The sequence below is a fragment of the Polypterus senegalus genome, chromosome 8 (genome assembly GCF_016835505.1).
Source record: "Polypterus senegalus isolate Bchr_013 chromosome 8, ASM1683550v1, whole genome shotgun sequence".
NCBI lineage: Eukaryota > Metazoa > Chordata > Cladistia > Polypteriformes > Polypteridae > Polypterus > Polypterus senegalus.
Genome location: NC_053161.1, coordinates 41626368 through 41644674, shown reverse-complemented (window position 1 = coordinate 41644674; position 18307 = coordinate 41626368). Strand labels below are relative to the sequence as shown.

The window sequence follows — 18307 nt, the reverse complement described above, 5'->3', positions numbered from 1 at the left end:
CAACCCACCTGTATTTGAAGAAGGGTAAGATCAGACTCCATGGACTTTTTGTTGGGAACATTTTTACGGGTTAGCTCAATTTGCCTTTCCTCTTCAGCAATTAAAAGCTTCAGAAACTTGATCTCTTCCTCCATGGCTTGGATTTCCATATTCCCATTACGGATTAGGCAGTCTTGAACATTGACTTTTTCATAGAAGATACAGACCTCTTCTTCTCGTTCAATTAACTGCACACCCCTGAAAATCAAAGCAAGGGTAGCAGAAATATAGTGGCACATCCAGAAAACTGCAGAAAATTAGTGTCAAAGGCATAATACTAATCATGGGGAAGCTCAATGAATTAAGGCTCATACTATAGTGTTTGCTGTTTTGCCACTATAGCAGTAACTTTCCTTCTTAGGTGTCCATTCCTGTTTTTCACGTCCTGATAAACAAAGGTAAAAATGTGAAGCAGCCAGTGATGGGTAGTTAAATATGCACTTTTTTACTTAAATCAGTTTATAGAAAACACTGAAAAACTGTAACTAAATTAAAGAATACATTTTTTTTTACTAAGAAGACCTAACCTTAAGTAGCAAAGCAAGTGAAAATATTTAATGATAGTTAGATACATCTCCTTAAAAACTGTGCAATCATGGGCCTTGTGAGTTAGTTCCATTAAAAAAGTATGCTAAAAGGCCAAAGGCTAATTTATTTTTTCTCATTTGCAAGTCATGGAAAGCCAGTCCATATCACTAAACCATTAGTAAAGCTCCCTAGATGGAGTGCAAGTATAGATGAGGTGAGTACATCAACTAAGTTTTCTATGTTGTACGAGAGTGCCTTAGAAGTGGTAAACTGGCCAAGTCCCTCTAAACTTCTGTTTGAAAACAATCACCCAATCTAGTAGGCCTCAAATCATGATTAATTTTGTCATCTGCATCCCTACCTTATACTTATCTACACAATTTTTATTCATTCCCTGTGTTTATTTCTGCTCGTTTTACATACAGGGTGAGCCAAAAAGAAGTACCATGTTTCAAACATTTATTCTACAAAAACGCTACAAGATAAAATAAATTTCATTATGACACAAGAAAGGGTATACAAAATAAATTTTTTGCAGTGTTTTAAAAATTATTTCTTCAAGGTGGTGGCCATCATTAGCGATACACTCTTAGAGACGATTTCTGAACGCTTGCATGACTCGTTCGGCCATTTCAAGGGCAATAGCGCTGATTTTGTGGCGAATAGCATCCTTGAGGGCTTCAAGGTTTTGAGGTTGGTATGTGTATAATTTCAACTTGAGATATCCCCACAAGAAGGAATCGCATGGAGCGAGTTCAGGCGAAGGCCACCCGACATCACTACGCAAGGAGATAAGCTTCCCCAGAAACTTCTCCCACAAAACTTGCATAGATCTCCGAGGACCTCCATCCCAACTCACTCGGCTGTCTCTACCTCGTGCAGTGATCTTGAGAAATATGGTACTTCATTCTTGTCCTCCTCTTTCCCCCATGAACATTCCTTGATTAACCTCAAACCTTCATCATTCATGATTTCTTACCTCATTGTGAAGCTTCCTCTATTTTGGTACTTTGCAAAAGTACTTTTTTTCTGAAAAGCCATCAGAGCCCATCAAATGGTTCAACTAGCAGTCCAATTTTAAAAATGAACTTCGAGTTGTGTGTGTTGTGTGGTGGGTTAATAGATCATCCAGCAAATCCATTCAGACTTAGATTAATTTAATCCTATTGTTCAATATCAACATGTCTGTTGCCCCATGATGGTGCTTACAAAGAATTTTTATTTTTAACATCTTTTTCCCTCAATACACAACACAGCAAAACTGAATGTTGTTCTCTCACCATGATGATTTCTCCCACTGACACCTGGAGGAATCCTCCAGATTTACTTAAAGTACACATGCAAGTATAGACAGTACAGCGCTTGCACAGCAGCAGCGTCCTCAAGCTTTTGCGTTGTGTTGCGTTAAGTACATACCCAGCCTTAGACTAAATCTTTTACACAGATTGTGGTTTATTGTCTAACTTTGCTACCTGAAACTACACAAATATAGGTCGGACTGCACCTCATGGATAGGTTTCACCATGTAGTGTGTATATTTATTTGTTGCAGAAAGCATTCAATAATAAAATGTGAGCACGAAGGAAGTACAAGTATAGAGAAAGGCCATACAAAATAAAACAGGTCAGTGGTGTGTAATAACAGGCCGCTTAGTCCCATGTTTAATTTTTTAAAATGTGCACACTGCCCAGGTAACCCTTGGCTGTTTTTACTACTTCTGCTTTGCTAATACACCCATCATGTACACATATATACTATACACAGACATTTCTGCTCCCTTCTGGCCATAGATATTGATGCCATCGTACAACTGACATCTTCTATGGATGTGTCTAAAGACGACTTGGACAAAAGCCACAAATAGTGTTTTCTGTCCATCTACAGAATGTTTGCCTCTTTTACTCTCCATAAATAATATAGTGGCACATGTTGATATCAGAATAGATAAAAATAAAAAATCTGATATTAAACAATCACACCAGTCCGGGGGTTTATTTGCAATAGATGCACATTTAATCATTCTTAGGACCATTTTCCCCCCATCATGTACAGGATCAAAGGAGAAGAGGTAGAAATACTGTGTAGTAAGAACAGAATTCAAGTCCAACTCCTCTTTACCTTTCATTCCGGTTCTGCACTGCTGTTTGATATTTCTCTCGCAGTTTCACCATGTCTTCCTCAGCCTGATTTATCAGGCTGGTGAGCTTGCCAATGTCCATCTTCTGCTCCTCTCTCTTGTCTCTCATTCCATGGAGAATACGGCTAACTTTGGAGATGTCATTTCTCAGACTGTCTCTCATGATATGGCTATTCATATGCTTCAGTTTTATCTTCTGCAAGGCCCTATGAGCAGTTTATAGGAATTAAATATTTTAAGAGTTACTTTGGTGAACTACAAAAATTATCTGAAACAAATTGAATTCTATATAAATCAGAAAAAACAGAGTAAACTAATGTATGCCTAAAAAAGGAACAGAACAGCCTTCATTTTAGAATTACTTTCATTGCTTTATTTTTTAATACAGGGGTAAAGAGAGAAAGCCATTTGTTCTTGCTCTTCAACAGCTCACTGGATTAAAATCTCTTTTCTGAGTTTTAGAACAGCAGACTAGTGCAGTAATATGCTGCTTATACAATACTGCATTATTTTCTTCTCTTTGTGTCATTCCCAGTCATTGCCTTACCCCCACTTTTAACACGTTACTCTACTTTAATGTCATTTTACATATTAAAACAACCATATATTTATTTACAAAGCACTGTGTTTGTCTTTTTACCTCTGAGCTCTTTAAGCCCACCTAGACGTGCAGTTTTTCCCCCAAATCAATATGCATCACGAATAACCAAAACCCAAGTGATTCCCTGATTGTGATTTTGTTATCTCACTTTTTGGATTAAGTGCTGCAAGTTGTAATTAATTGTTGAGGGCTGCATCTTTTCTATACTGTGGCAATTGGCTTTTGTATTCATTCTATTCTATATATTTACCATTAAAAAGGAAACACGTCAAAATAAGAATACCAATGTGCTGGTTACATTTGTTAAATAAAACCTGAACTTATAAATGTAGGGAGAACATTGTAAATGAATTTGCTATTTTTGATTTATAAAAAGAAAAACAATGATGAATTCAGATGTAATATGTAAAAGAATTTGCCTTGGTAAAATCACACATATTAGAGACGATTCCTCCCACAAAAGAAGCTACTCTATATGCATTACCCTTTGCCTCATAAAATGCTTAGTGCTCATTTGTCTTCATTTCTGATTTGGTGCACTCCCACAAGATGCACTTCTTTTCACTGTTGAAATTTCTATTCATGTAAATTGTTCTGCTTGTTAGAAAAACATACAAGGGTTTACTTGCTCAGGCAGTGTTCCTGAAAAGTGTAATAAACACTGAAAGGATTTCCTTATGGGAAAAACAGATGATGTTTTAGCAATGCAGGATTTAGCCAGATAAGAAGGTATAGAAGGTTTACAGATTTCATGGCAAATAATTATTGCATAATTATTGCATAACTGCTTCTTTCAGTTATGGAGAGAAAAATAGCAGATGAAAAATACTGAAACGTAATGTATTTAATGACAGGGAACACTAGCAGAAGACTTCACATTTTTGCTTCATCCTCTCTGTATGTACTGTACAGATTGGCACATATGTTACAGCATGGTGATGTGCAGAAATAGATCATTTATCTGCCAGTTTTTCAGTTGCATTCATTTAATGTAATGTGTTTACCAACAGCAGTCTCTTTCAGCAATAATCAGTAATCTGCCACAAGCTGACAACAGCTAATTTATATTTTCCAGCAAATACATTAGAAAAATCCAATGTAGTCATCATTGGTTTCCATTTACACATCAGTACTACAAACGTAATATGTAGTAATCTGCAGTGTCCCGGCTCTAGTATTGTGGAGGAACAGAAGGCAGTGGCCCAAGTGATGTTGGTGTGCATAGCTGTCCCAAAAATAGTTACGCAAGTTTTTGATGATCAGATAAATGAGAGGCTTGTTTAATCGATCCGAAAGCAGATTTCAAGCATAGCAAGATGATAAATGATACTGTAGTGTATTTATCATCATCATAATCATCTTATCATCACTTTCACCTAGCATACATGATGAGATATGCTGACCAGACCACTCTATCCTTAAAAACTTCCTCCCAGATAAAAGCTGAGATGCTACCCAAGACATTTAATTTCTTCACTGTGTTGTGGTGTCTGTTGAAGGCAGCCCCGGGGCATGCTAGCTAAATGTATGGCCCACTTCAACTAATTCCCCTTAGTGGTTTTACTCCAAGCTCCTCTGAAAATGCTAATTTGCTCACCCTATCACAGTGAATTAATCCAGCAATCCACCTTGACTTGTTTTATTCAAAATTTCATTCTTTATGTTATGACGACAGGTGAAGATGTAGATGCTGACTTGACCAACTGACTAACTGAAATGAAATCTTTGTCTGACCTGCTGCGCCACCATGATCCACAAAACTATTGCTGCTACACCAATTTGTTGGTCACTCTCACAACCATCTTCTCCCTCATTCATGAATATGACCCCAAGGTACTCCACCAAATGTGGCAATTGTTTCCCACTTTTCTAAAAAGAACAAGCCACTTTTTTTGGAAGTGATGATACTGACCACAGATTATGAGGCGCTTCTTTGTCCCAGCTGCAAACCATTAAAGTACTTTCTAGACCTTACAGTCTCATAAGGCCAATACAACATACATAAATGGAAGAGATGAAATCTTTAGGTTTCCAATAGTACTTGTCTGTGCCTTAGCTGTGTGGTATAGTGGGTCGTGGCTCAGAAGAAGGTGACCGTTTTAATAAATAAATAATTAATGGCTGGCTCGATCCCTGTGGGTGTGCGTGCTCCCGCAACTGAGGGAGGTTGGTGAGGTAATTGGGGCAAGATGCACCAGCATATGAGGGGTGCGGTCTGTCTCAATTTCTTCATTGGCTTCCTGCAGTGCGTAATTGGGATACTGCACACACGGAGACATACAAGGATGAGACGGCACGAGAAAAGGAAAAACACAACAGATAGTAAACCAAAGGAAGCTGAAGTTAAAGGACAGAACTTGTTTTCAATCCTATTTTTTGTAAAAATTGATCGATTTGTATGGAATGACTAGAATAACAATAAAATAAAAAAGTTGGAGTGATGCAGTGCTGAATGGGGCGACTTGCCATGTAAGTTCAGGAAGGCAGTGGGGGGTCAGCGACACTAAGACTGAGAGCCCCATAGTGAGAGCCATAGCCTTTGATAACCTGAGCTTTGGGTTTGGATAGGGAGCCCTGTTGTAGCTATGGAACCTGGATGCATGGAATGTTCGAAGGGCATCTACTTTACTGTGAGGCCCTTTGCGGGATGAGCACAGGAGACGTCAGTATCAATGAGATGTACTGAGGACCAGATTTTAAAAGACAGTTTTCTGTATAGCTTGTATTAATAATAACCAAACCAACTTACAATGTTCAGACGTTTCTGATTCTGGAAAATAATGATAATTGTGAGTGGCTGATGAAGTGTGATAACATTCAAGTGTGGGGCAGCCTTACCAAGATCAGGTTGTAGTACAACAGCACTTTCCCCAGAAGGCCAAAGCAATGTCAGGGTGGACAGACACTGCCATTCTCTTAAACCTACTTAATTCTTACTATACCTGTCTTTATTTACTGCTTTGGTCCGAAGGATTTCAATCTCGTTTTCCAGGATTTTGCATTTCTCTTGCATTTCTGCTGTCCTCTGTGATGCTGTCTGAATGAGATTAACACATTTGTTCCGCTCATTCTTAATGATGTCATACATTTTTGCAAATACCTTCAACCTGCAAGAATGTTTAGGAACGTGAGAAAATTGGAACAAATTTGAAAAAGATAAATTAAAATTTAGGCATTGACTGTGTACAGAAATTACTGTTTTGGGAGTATAATATCCAAAGCTATATAACTGAACACAGTCCTGCTTTCCCCATCAAGCAACATCATCCCTTACACTAGACTGGTAAGGACACTACTGTTCACCCTAGCCATTCTGTGCCTTTTCCTACTGAATAACTTGATATGCTGTTGATACCAATGCCATACACTTTGTGCTACTCTTGTGTTGTACAGTCCCGTCTTCCTTAACATATGCTTTTTTGGGCTTATTTGAATATCAGTTTTAATTAAAATTTGAGTTGTCCATGTTAGGTGATTGTAGTTATTCACATTTACAATAAAAACATTATACTGATAGGGAAAAGAAGCCATAGCACTTGAACTATAGAAAGTGTATACAATCCATGCAAAGAAGCCTTAGCAGACTTCCTAATGATGGCCAATGAATCAACTGACACACTGGTTAACAGCTCAGTCAATTTCAACCTATGCTGCCTTGTGTGGAGGATTTAATCTTATCTGTAAGAGTAATGCTTTCAGAAAGTAAGTCTTTTCTACCTTATTTACATGCGTCAAAACTTTCTCAGTCAACAGATAGGTTCTTTTAGCTATGTTGACCCCAAGCGCACCCCAAGTGTTTCCTTAAAATGTTTCCTCAACAGAGGTAACATTCCTGTTCTGGTTTCTGTATAATGTTGAGCTTACCTTGCTTGGACTTCTTGAAACTTCTTCTTGTGTTCTTCAATGACCAAATTTTTACCTTTAATTTCTTTGATAATACGACTGTTCCTTTGCTATAGTATAAAAAAATATATATGTTAGTTTATTTCATTGTTTTTTTTTTCTTACTGGCAGCCACACTGAAATTTAATGATTACAAGGTATGATGTAAATGACAGTGCATTAGTCACAAAATAACCATTTTAAAGTGACTGTAAATATGTGTATGTATGTAAATACACATATATATAAAATCCAACGTCTGTCTGTCTGACCTCTTTTCACAAGAGAACTACTTAATGGATTTAGATTGTTTTTTTTTTCTATAATTTGCTTGAAAACTCCAGTTGATTTTGCGACTTCTCTCATTGCGCCAAGTATCATAGTTCACTTGCGGTACCAATTTATTCTTGCGAATCCAACAGACACGTAGCGGGCCGAGGGGAGGGGGACAGGGCCTTCCTCGCTCAAGTGCCAGTCTCGGGGCATTCCTTACCTCCACTTAGCTAGCGAATAAAGGAACTACTTAACGGATTTAGAGTGCATTTTTTTTCTATAATTTGGTTGAACATTCTGGTTGATTTTGTGACTTCTCTCATTGCAGGAAGGATATATTCTTGCTAATCCAAGACAGAGTCTGCGGGCCGAGGAAAGGGGGAAGCGTGACGCCACGAGTGGGGAGCCAGGCAGGGCCCTCCTCACTGTCCTGTTTCACTACTACGTGGGCAGATATATTTTATATATTTCTTTATAATAAGCCTTTATTTAAAGACTACTCAAGTTGGAGGATGCTGTTCGACTACACTACTTTAAGGGGGTATGTTAAATTGTCTTTACGAATGGCTTTGGCCAACAGTTATATAGAAAAACAACATTCGACATCAATATATTACACTTTTGTATTGCTCACTGATTTTAGAAAAGTATGAGGTTTGTCTGTGGTTTAAACAATAGAACTCAAGAGTATTTTACAAAGAGAGGAACTTCTTCAGACATTGCAAAATCCAAACACTTCATCCCCACATTAAAACTTTCACTTCCATCACTTACTCCATGTGAACGCTCCAGTAAATTATTCTGCTTTTACTTTAATGGTAAACTAGAGACAAAGCACTGAAAAGGAGATGTGTGCATTTATCAGTTCTTTCATGATACATGTAAAGATGAAGAGTGTATTCTGCCACACACTTACTGTATAACCAGGCATAAACTGTAATTTGTGGGCTTTATGCAAGTTTATTATTTTTGAAAAGAAATGCACAAATAAGACATCTAATTTGTTAAAACAATTCAAATTAAAATTCACTTTTGATTTAAACAATTAAAATTTGTTTTATTAATGCTGGTCAGTAATGTATGTGAACTGGTTGAATTACCTGGTATCACCCATACAAATGATATGCTGTAGTACTACCAATCTGTATAACCCTTAAAATGCTGTACTTAGTAAATAACTATTGTTAGTGTTGGAAAGCTACTACAGTGTCCTTGGATATCATTCTGGTTAAAAAAAAACCCAAGCTGCAATACACAATTCAGGCTACCTTGACAAACATGACGAGGGAAATGCTGGAGTAAGTTAAATGTAATGGGCAGGCGGTGAACTCAGGTTTCTTCGTTGTACCATCTAATCACCATCATGACCTGCCAAATGCCATTTCTTTGTCTATCCCACCGTTGTATTTAATACCACTTCTTTTGGCCTTGAGCTTCCCCTGCCACCCCTGGGGGGAACAATGCTAAAAATTATACATCAAAAAACTTTACTTATTGTGAGAAGCACGTGTTCTTCATTTTAAGCATGTGGTATGAAAAACAAAGCTGTAGAAAGAGAAGGAAACAAAGATTGTACCTTAGGAATGTGGAGATTGCAGAATATAGTGTATTGACAGTAAATATGGTGGTACAGTGGCTAGCATTACATTAGTATCATGACACGATATCAGATCCTGGCCTAGTTACTGCATATGAATAGACTTCATGTTCAATCAAGTCTTCTGGGGGTTCTCTTGTTTTCCACCCACATTCCAAAAAAGTGTTGTAGTGCTAGTTGACCACTTTGTAAGCGAGTGAGGTGAACTTGGCACTACAGTACAGGCAGGGTTTGTTATTGTGTTACGTTCAGTTCTGTCTTGATAGATCACAACCCCTGTAACATTGATTAGCTTGAATAAGCTGAATAAGTTTGGATGGATATTACTGCAAGAAATCAATTTCCTTTTAAATCAGAATCATCCATACTGGCTAAAGATATTCAAAAATAAATAATCTGTGTCTGCCTTGATAAACTGTACACTTCTAGTGGAAATGTTACAATGAAAATTACTAACTAATATATTTAATCGGATCACAGACAGAAGACTGTTTTCTACCACTAATTTATAAACGCTTGCTCCTTGTTTGTCATCTTTTTCTTCATTTTTGTTGCACATTTATCAGGTGCCTCCAGAAGGCAGCACACTGCAACAAAGCAACACCAGGAGAATGTAAATGATCTCCTGGCACATAATATCAAAGGCCTCCTATTATAATGAGGCAATGCCAGTAAAGGATTAGTGAGGTTACTATGTAAAATCTTAACACTTTTTTTTATTTATGCTCAACAACTATTTACAAAAGGTAGGATGTTGTACATATTTTAGCTCGTTGGCCAGAATTTCACTCCCTCCCCACCATTGTTGTAACAGTTGTTTTAAAGTCTGCCCAGTATACACTGCACTTGATGTACTGTATGATGGAAGCACCATCTGGATGAGGTGCTGGAATTACAGAACAAGGGAAGCCACTTTGGAGTCACAGTTTTGCCTAGACTGCTTGGCCCTTGACAGCCACACACAAACTGTGTTTGAAACCTGGACCACAACAGCTATTACTTTCTTAAGTAATAAGAATAAGAATCCAGGGTGTCCTGGATTTCTGTGCCTATTAGGAAATATCCATATTTGTTTCACTGTGGTAGTTCTTCACCATTAAATAAAGGTGTCTTGAGTAATAAGTGATTTACAATTAAGAGGTTTGTTCCATACAAATCCTTCATTTAATGCAAAACGAGGAAATGACAATGGCAACATTTTATGCAATTCAGCATGAACAAGCTGAAAGGTATTTCCTGTTCTTTCTGCCAAAACAATAAATATGAATTTTGTAAAGTGGTGAAATAAGGATGCGGTATACTGCGATGTCCCAAGTCACAAACAAACTCCTCTCAAATGAGATTACATGTAGTTATTTAATAAATGTAGCTGTACTATTTTTTATATAGCTTATTTCTGTTTTATTTTACCTTGTTCACTGACATGTAAGCTCTTCATTATTTCCTTTTTTATGGAAATCCCCTCAAACTGCACTGACAAAAACATCTTGAACACTTTATTTGCTCTTGATTCTAATGACGCTGCTACAAATGTAATCAGCGTGTTAAGAAATTCCTTGTTAAACAGAAAGCGATACCTCTGCTTTGATAAGATCTCTTGATTTCTGTTCTCGTTCATCAGTCTTGATTTGCGCCAGTCGAGTGAGATGAATCAGTTCCTCTTGACACTGGCTTTGAACCTTCAAAAGGTGCTGCTCCTCTGCAAAGCATTGCTCAAGCATGCGAACTTCTGCCTCTGTCAAGGATTGCTTCACAAGTAAACAAATATATATAGGCATTAAACACATTATTCACTTGTTATTGTGCACATCCACTGACCACTGTGGAAAGTTGATGAAGATGGAGTTCATTCTTAAAATTGTATAAATAATACAAAGCATAATCAATATTATCACTACAAATACAGTACATGGGAGAACATCTACTAATCAGTCCATGTCAAATCACCAATATGTACAAGCAAATAGTGGGCATCTGAACATTTGAACTAGTTCATTGTGTGCCAGATTATACACATTTTGTTCTAAGGCTTGTGATATATATCTATTCCTTGGAAGGCGTATGATTCATTTTGAGAAACTCTATAGATAAAGAGAGAGAGAAGGTGAATGAGTCTGGTTTTCCCATCTCCTGTATGCTGAGGCAATGAGCGTACAGAAATTGCAAGGGCAAGGATGGGAACTCCAGATGAATTAGAGCATATTCTTCTCTCTTTTAATGGTAGAGTGGCAACAATTTGAGAAAGACATGTCACTGAAGGGAGACAGAAGTTCAAGTTCTTCTGTTCTGGTAACCAGGAGTCATCTTAAAATTATAACTAGGAAAGAAGTTCAGTTCCAGTGCTTAAGAGGGAATGAGCTCTGAACTTGGAGAAACCTGGGGCTTTTGATTTAACCTGGTGAAAAACCTGCCATTAGCTGTGATTTATTTCTGTTCTAAGACAATAATAAAGGCATGTCATACAAAGGAAATGAAAAATCTATTCAAAGATTTGAGAGGGTCTAAGACTAGATAGAAAAATTGATATGCAAGTAAGATCAAATGCTACTTTGATAGATAGGGAGGTTTTGATGATGCACAGAAAAATAAATTGATCAAGAGTGATAGTCTAGTGTGAGAACATTTCTATAGGAAACTTTCATTAATGTTGATTCATAAACTTATTAGACCTTTCAAAAACAACATACAAAGAAACTGCCTCACTCTTATTAAAATGAAAGCTGTAAAAGGGTAAGTCAGGAAAAAAAAACAATGCAATATTTGTATAACTATTACACTAAACCATTCAAGGTCTGTAAACGTATCCTGTAAAGCAGTGGACCTTGTAAAGCCAAACCCAATTAACTCTTAAAATACTTCAGTTTCTATATAGGAATACTTGGAGAACACCAGCTCCCACAAAGTGCCACTTTTCTCACTTTACCACAAGTATTTTTCGACAAATTTAGATAGGCATGGTTATGTACCTGCTGTGCCACATTTCGCTTCACAGCTTCAACTTCTTTTTGCAACTCTTTTCTTTTATCAGATAGACTTCCATCTTCTTTGGGAGCTGAATCCACCTAAAAGAAAATAAGATTGGCTAAAACACAATGAGAATATTTTTGTTAACTGACTCAAGACTTTTAATGTAATCTGCACTATTGAAATGGGGATATGTTATAAACGTCTTACACATCTCAGATCCGATTACTGTGTACAACTCTTTCTTACTTCCTGTTCTCACATTTGAATGCTCTCTGCTTCTTTTTGAAAAATGAAATTTACTTTAACACAGAAACAATATTTTATTTCAACCATACTTTTTCAAGTTAGTAATGGTGTGTTCTGCAGCTTTTTAACAGTGTTTGGTTTAATGGTTAGTAAAGGTCTGATTTGGCCCCAGAGTGTAGAGATTGACTCCAGCTCCAGGAATTAGGTTGATCATATTGTTATTAACAAATATACTATTTGTAAATATGTTTAAACAAATAATACTTATTCAAGTATTCTTAATTTATAACTGTAAGAGTTACAGTGTGAGGTATATAAAAAGGTTATAAGATTGAAATAGTGGTGTCTTGTTAACATCTCTTGAGTAAAGGTCAAAGTGCAGAGACTTGCCTACTGCATTTTGAGACCAACATCTGCTCCATAACAGCCAGCAGTTGAAAAGGGGGATTTGGGTGAGCAAAAGGTGTGTAGGAAGCTATCAAAAGGTTTAATATTCAGAAGTACAAAGACATTATCAGAACATGGTCCAAAAAAGGCAAAATTAAACCACAACAAAAAAGAAGGGTACAATTCAGAAAAACATTTTCTTACCTATATCCAGAACAAAAAAGAGTTTCAAAGACGCAGTGCTGCAGAACAGCATAGATGATATGCTCTCATATTATTTCCTGCTCCTATTTTATTATATTTTACTTGGTATATTGTATACTTATGTTTATTTTATACTCCTATTTTATATATATTATTTTGTGCTGCTATATTATTTCATATTATTTCTGCCTCCTCTCATCACATGGCAGTTGTAAACTTAAAGTTGCTTAGCAACATCACTAGGTGGTCAGGATTAGGGACCCCATTAGGTCACATGTACATCTTTAGGACATGCCCACTAGCAACATGTTGTGCCGTAGCAAAAAAATGACATTTGATGACATCACTAATATACAGCTAATTTATGGTTGGTCAGCAAGTCGGCTAACGTCTGCCACGGTGACCTCCTTCAGTTGCGAGAAGCAGATCATAGAATGGTTGAAATAGTTTTTACTGTCAAATAATGCAAAGAGTATGCAACACGTGTTTCGCTCTGATTCTGGGCTCATCAAGCGTATACTCTCACTGCACTCCCTCTTGGGAATGGAACCTTGGGCGACAGCGTCAAAGGCAAAGCCTCTCACGTTGCACCACAGCGTGTTGTTCGTTTATTTGACAGTATGTAGATCGGGGTAATTACATTCAGGGCATTCGTATATATTTAGGTGAAAAAGAAGAAAATATTGAGGTTTATGAGGTGTGGCAGAAAAGTAATGAGACTGGCAACACTGCAAGAGATCTGGCAACGCTGCGCTGTTGTCCTTGATAGAGCACGTGTATCAGTACCCTCCCATAGCTCAGTGCGAGCTTCAACTCCTTCCGTTAACTACGTGATGTTTGTGACTGCTATTAGCGAAGTTGTGTTTTTGGTTGTGCATCACGCAAAATGGAACAGCGGAATTTGGAGCAACGTTGTGCCATTAAATTTTGTGTTAAGCTTGGAGAATCGGCAAGTGTGACGTTTGAAAAGTTAAAACAGACCTATGGGGAACATTCTTTATCCCGAGCTCAAGTTTTTCAGGGAGGCCTTCAACTTCGAAAACCAATGAAAACATCGAACGTGTGAACACTCTTGTGAGATCAGACCGTCATTTAACATTAAGTATGTTGAGTGAACAATTAAATTTGAACAGATTTACCGTTCATCAAATTTTGACTGAACATTTGCACATGCAAAAGGTCTGTGCCAAAATGGTGCCGAAAAATCTCACAATTGAGCAGAAGGACAGTGTCTCTCATAAGTTAGTACATGGACATCAAACAGACACCACATTCTGTTCTCCTTCCCATACTCTGTAATTTTCATTCACTCTGTAACAACCTTGAAGAATGATCTTGAGCCACTGAGATTCTACCTTCTCAGTAGGGTATCCCAGGTCAGTGCTGTCTGATGCAAGTCTCCTGCCCTTCTGCTCAACCATACATTTAAAAAGATTGGTGCAATTTTACTTTACATAATTGGGGGTTGAGGAGATCTCTTAGCTCAGACCTGTGGATAGCTTAGATTCCACCAGTGCATTATCAGCAAGTTCATTAGGTACAAATAATACAATTAAAACATTCCTTTTGTGTTACTTGAAACCAGATATATCTGTGTATCATCTCTTTGGCAAAGCTGCCTGCTTGCCAGCCTTTTTACCACCCAAAAACAAGAATGAGGCTTCAGTTACATGTCTATTCATGATCAATGTTGAGTGATATATGGGTTCCATTGTCATTCCAAACACATGCTGTAAATCTTCCTGCTGTGAGACATTTGAATGTATCTTTTGTTTCCTTTATGTTTCTTCAGCTTACTTCTTACAAGTGAGGCTTTTATTATAACATACTTCAGTAAGGGTAATGAAATTGTAACTAAGGTAACATTAACATGAGGAGGCATTCCTCTTCTTTTTTCTTCAGTCTGCAGCTGCCTTCAACACGAAGGGCCTACAAGGTCTCTTTTCCATCACCTGTATCCAGCCATCCTTTATATTTCTCCTCTTCCAGGTTTCTATACCTTCTCAGAAGGCCATATAAACCTTTTCCCTCTTCTGTCTCAGAGCCCAGGACTGCTCTGCCAAGATCCCATCTTTTAAAAGATTAGAAATTCCTTAAGGGACCCTAATCATCAGTTTAAATACAATATGTACAATCAGCTTTACCTTAAGCCTCACTGACTACACTTTGCCCGCCTTGTCCCGTTGATGTTCCCAATACATTTATGCACATCTTATCTGTCTATCTTTTATGTTGACCTTTTTTGGTGTTTGCCTATTACAATTATTCAGATAATGAAGACAGAAATTTTGAGGTACAATATTTCTACTCAGTAATCATGACACAGGAGAGTGGTGGTATTTTGCATTTTGATTAGCACATGAAGATAAGAATTTCATTGTACTCTAATTTTTCAGTTGTTTTTTCATGGTATCATATTTGTTATTTTCCTAGAACTCTTCCATTCTCACAATCTCTGTACACCAACACAAGTTCATCTTTGGGCAGGGTGGATGCCAAGGTGCTCCTTATTTCCCCTATGGACCGCCTTTGATTTGATCTTTTTTAGTAATTGGTTGGTCATTCAATAACTTGATACATCTGCACTGTAATTTAACAAAATATGAAATGAGGCTACCCCAAAATGGGATTTTTACTTTTTCTTAGGTTAAATCATTTATGATCAATAATTCATAATGCAGTGGCTCCCATATTTAGGTGTGGGCATTTGACGAGATGTTGTCACCAGTGTTCCTGGTGATGTGGCACAGGTAGTAATTTAGGAACCTTCTAAGCTCAATTTGTTTTCATTGTGGTTAAATGAAAAATTAATTAGCTAGTTAGGCAGAATGGCTTGTTCTCACCAAAACTGCTGTGATTTTCTAATAACTTGACAAAGTGGGCCAGTAGGTAACAGGAGTAATCTGAGATTGTTGTTTGTTATAGTTATGCAATTTTGTGCTGCTATGTGGTATTTACTCTTTCTTCATATTAATCAAAATATTACAAATAATAAAGAATGATAAAAATTTCAAACATTTTCATAATCTATAGTAATTGGATCGAAAATGGGGGTTGCAGTGTTTGTGTGAAGGACTTAATCTGAAGTCAGTTTGTAAATGTGAACAGTATGCTGCATAAAAGATAATAGCTGCCAGTTTTTAATGATCTACAGACTGGGAGTTCTGAAAAAGCAGACAGAGAAAGAGAGATGGAGTAACAGATAATGCAGTTGGTGTCAGTTCTGTGCTTTATTATATGTCTACCTTCCTTGTTACCCTCACTGTTCTTTAAAAAATAAGCATTCTCTGTGTGAAAACACAGCTGTCCATCTGTTTGGAGATTTTACAAATAAAAGTGGGCCACTCCTGTCACATAAATCTGCTCCACAGTATTGTGAGCTTCCAGAATGACATTTTCCAGAGACAGAAAGCTAAACTACAATAAGTACTGTATATAAATAGTCTTTTATGTTATAATACAAGGTGTGTCATATTGTGTGGGTGTGTGCGACTTTGAAATCTTGTATTTCCAGTGATAAGGGAGCAGAAAAGGGTTAGCTCTGCTGTCTCCCAATTCAAGATACCTGTGTTGATTTCTCACCCGCTCACTGTTTGTATGGAGCCTGCATTGTCTCTTTACCTGCTTGGTCTCACTCTTGCTTCATCTCTTCATCTCAGAGACATACATGTAAGGTTGACTGGCACACTAAATGTGCCTGTTGTAGGTGGCTGTGAGTGTGTTTGAGTCAGTAAGTGTGCATGAATATGCCCTGGTATCTCACCCAAATTTGACTCTTGCCTTGCTCTCATTGTTGGTGTGATAGGCCCTGACTCCAAGTGACTAGATATAGAGGTTTCACAAAATGGGCTGAAGGATGGATGGATGTCATTGATGAAAAAGACACCTTGAATGCGACATTTGGAATTTTGACTGCAAGAGATCTGGCAACGCTGCGCTGTTGTCCTTGATAGAGCACGTGTATCAGTACCCTCCCATAGCTCAGTGCGAGCTTCAACTCCTTCCGTTAACTACGTGATGTTTGTGACTGCTATTAGCGAAGTTGTGTTTTTGGTTGTGCATCACGCAAAATGGAACAGCGGAATTTGGAGCAACGTTGTGCCATTAAATTTTGTGTTAAGCTTGGAGAATCGGCAAGTGTGACGTTTGAAAAGTTAAAACAGGCCTATGGGGAACATTCTTTATCCCGAGCTCAAGTTTTTCAGGGAGGCCTTCAACTTCGAAAACCAATGAAAACATCGAACGTGTGAACACTCTTGTGAGATCAGACCGTCATTTAACATTAAGTATGTTGAGTGAACAATTAAATTTGAACAGATTTACCGTTCATCAAATTTTGACTGAACATTTGCACATGCAAAAGGTCTGTGCCAAAATGGTGCCGAAAAATCTCACAATTGAGCAGAAGGACAATGTCTCTCATAAGTTAGTACATGGACATCAAACAGACACCACATTCTGTTCTCCTTCTTCACAAGTGATGATTAGAAGCTTCAGCCACCTGCCATCAGCTGCATGTACCATGTGTCCAAAGATCTGGGTCTTAAAATGAAAAAAGATCTGCACATGAAAAACAAATTATATATTCTACCATCCATTGTCTAACCCACTAATCCAATTCGGCTTTGATGCAAGATAGCAATCATCCTTGGCCATGTTGGAGAAGAAACCACACTGACAATGGATGAGCATACAAATGTTGCAATAGACGCATGGGTTATTAGCAGTGCTACTTCAGTATAAAGCTGACATTAATAATAATTAATTGGTGCTCTTTACTTATAAATCATTCAGGTTTAAATGCTGTTCATCTGCTATGTACAGTTAAAGTTTGAAAAACTATAGTAATGTTTACCACACACCACTATATTCTTTCTGTAACTTGGGCAAACGGTGTTTACCTAAAATACTTACACAGTACATTTCATATGTGTTTTTGACGGAAGTAGTGGTTGTGAAGTTCTGTTTTTTTCTTTTTTAAAGTTTTTTAAAGCATGTTTTTTCCGGTGGTTATCGCTTCATGTGTTATTTGATGGGGGTGGAGGGGAGGGGGGTTAGAGTCCAGGATCATTAAAATATAGATTAGTATAATAACTCTTTTATTTCTTGCTGTCAGTTGTTCTTTTATTAAACTGGTAAGAAAAAAATACACCAAAAATAACAGTATAACTCTAAGTCACTCATTCTAATTATCTAATAACTACAACTCAATGTGTGTGTGTGTGTGTGTACGTACTTGTTCTTCATACAATTCCACACTTTTGGTCCAATCTCAACAACTTTGTCAGGAAGAGACAACAGATTGCATTGGAACTCAACACTTTCACCCTGGGAGTATTTTTGACGGGGAGGGTGCTTTCCTTTTTACTACAGTGAGCTTTAAGGAGAGTGTTTTTTTCCCAGTTTTTCAGCCCTAAATTGAATTTCTCACTGGGAGGATACACTT

General features: G+C 37.4%; 1 protein-coding gene across 2 annotated transcripts in view; it reads right to left on the bottom strand.

Annotated features, from left to right (window-relative positions):
- ccdc146 (coiled-coil domain containing 146) overlaps positions 1–18307 on the bottom strand; it is a 152738-nt gene that overhangs the window by 28546 nt on the left and 105885 nt on the right. For both annotated transcript variants that reach the window (XM_039761027.1, XM_039761028.1), the window contains 6 exons: positions 12024–12119; positions 10635–10805; positions 7170–7258; positions 6248–6412; positions 2686–2910; positions 9–237 (listed from right to left, as the gene is read on the bottom strand). In XM_039761027.1, the coding sequence (XP_039616961.1) occupies positions 9–237; positions 2686–2910; positions 6248–6412; positions 7170–7258; positions 10635–10805; positions 12024–12119 (975 nt within the window). The remainder of the gene's footprint in view (positions 1–8; positions 238–2685; positions 2911–6247; positions 6413–7169; positions 7259–10634; positions 10806–12023; positions 12120–18307) is intronic.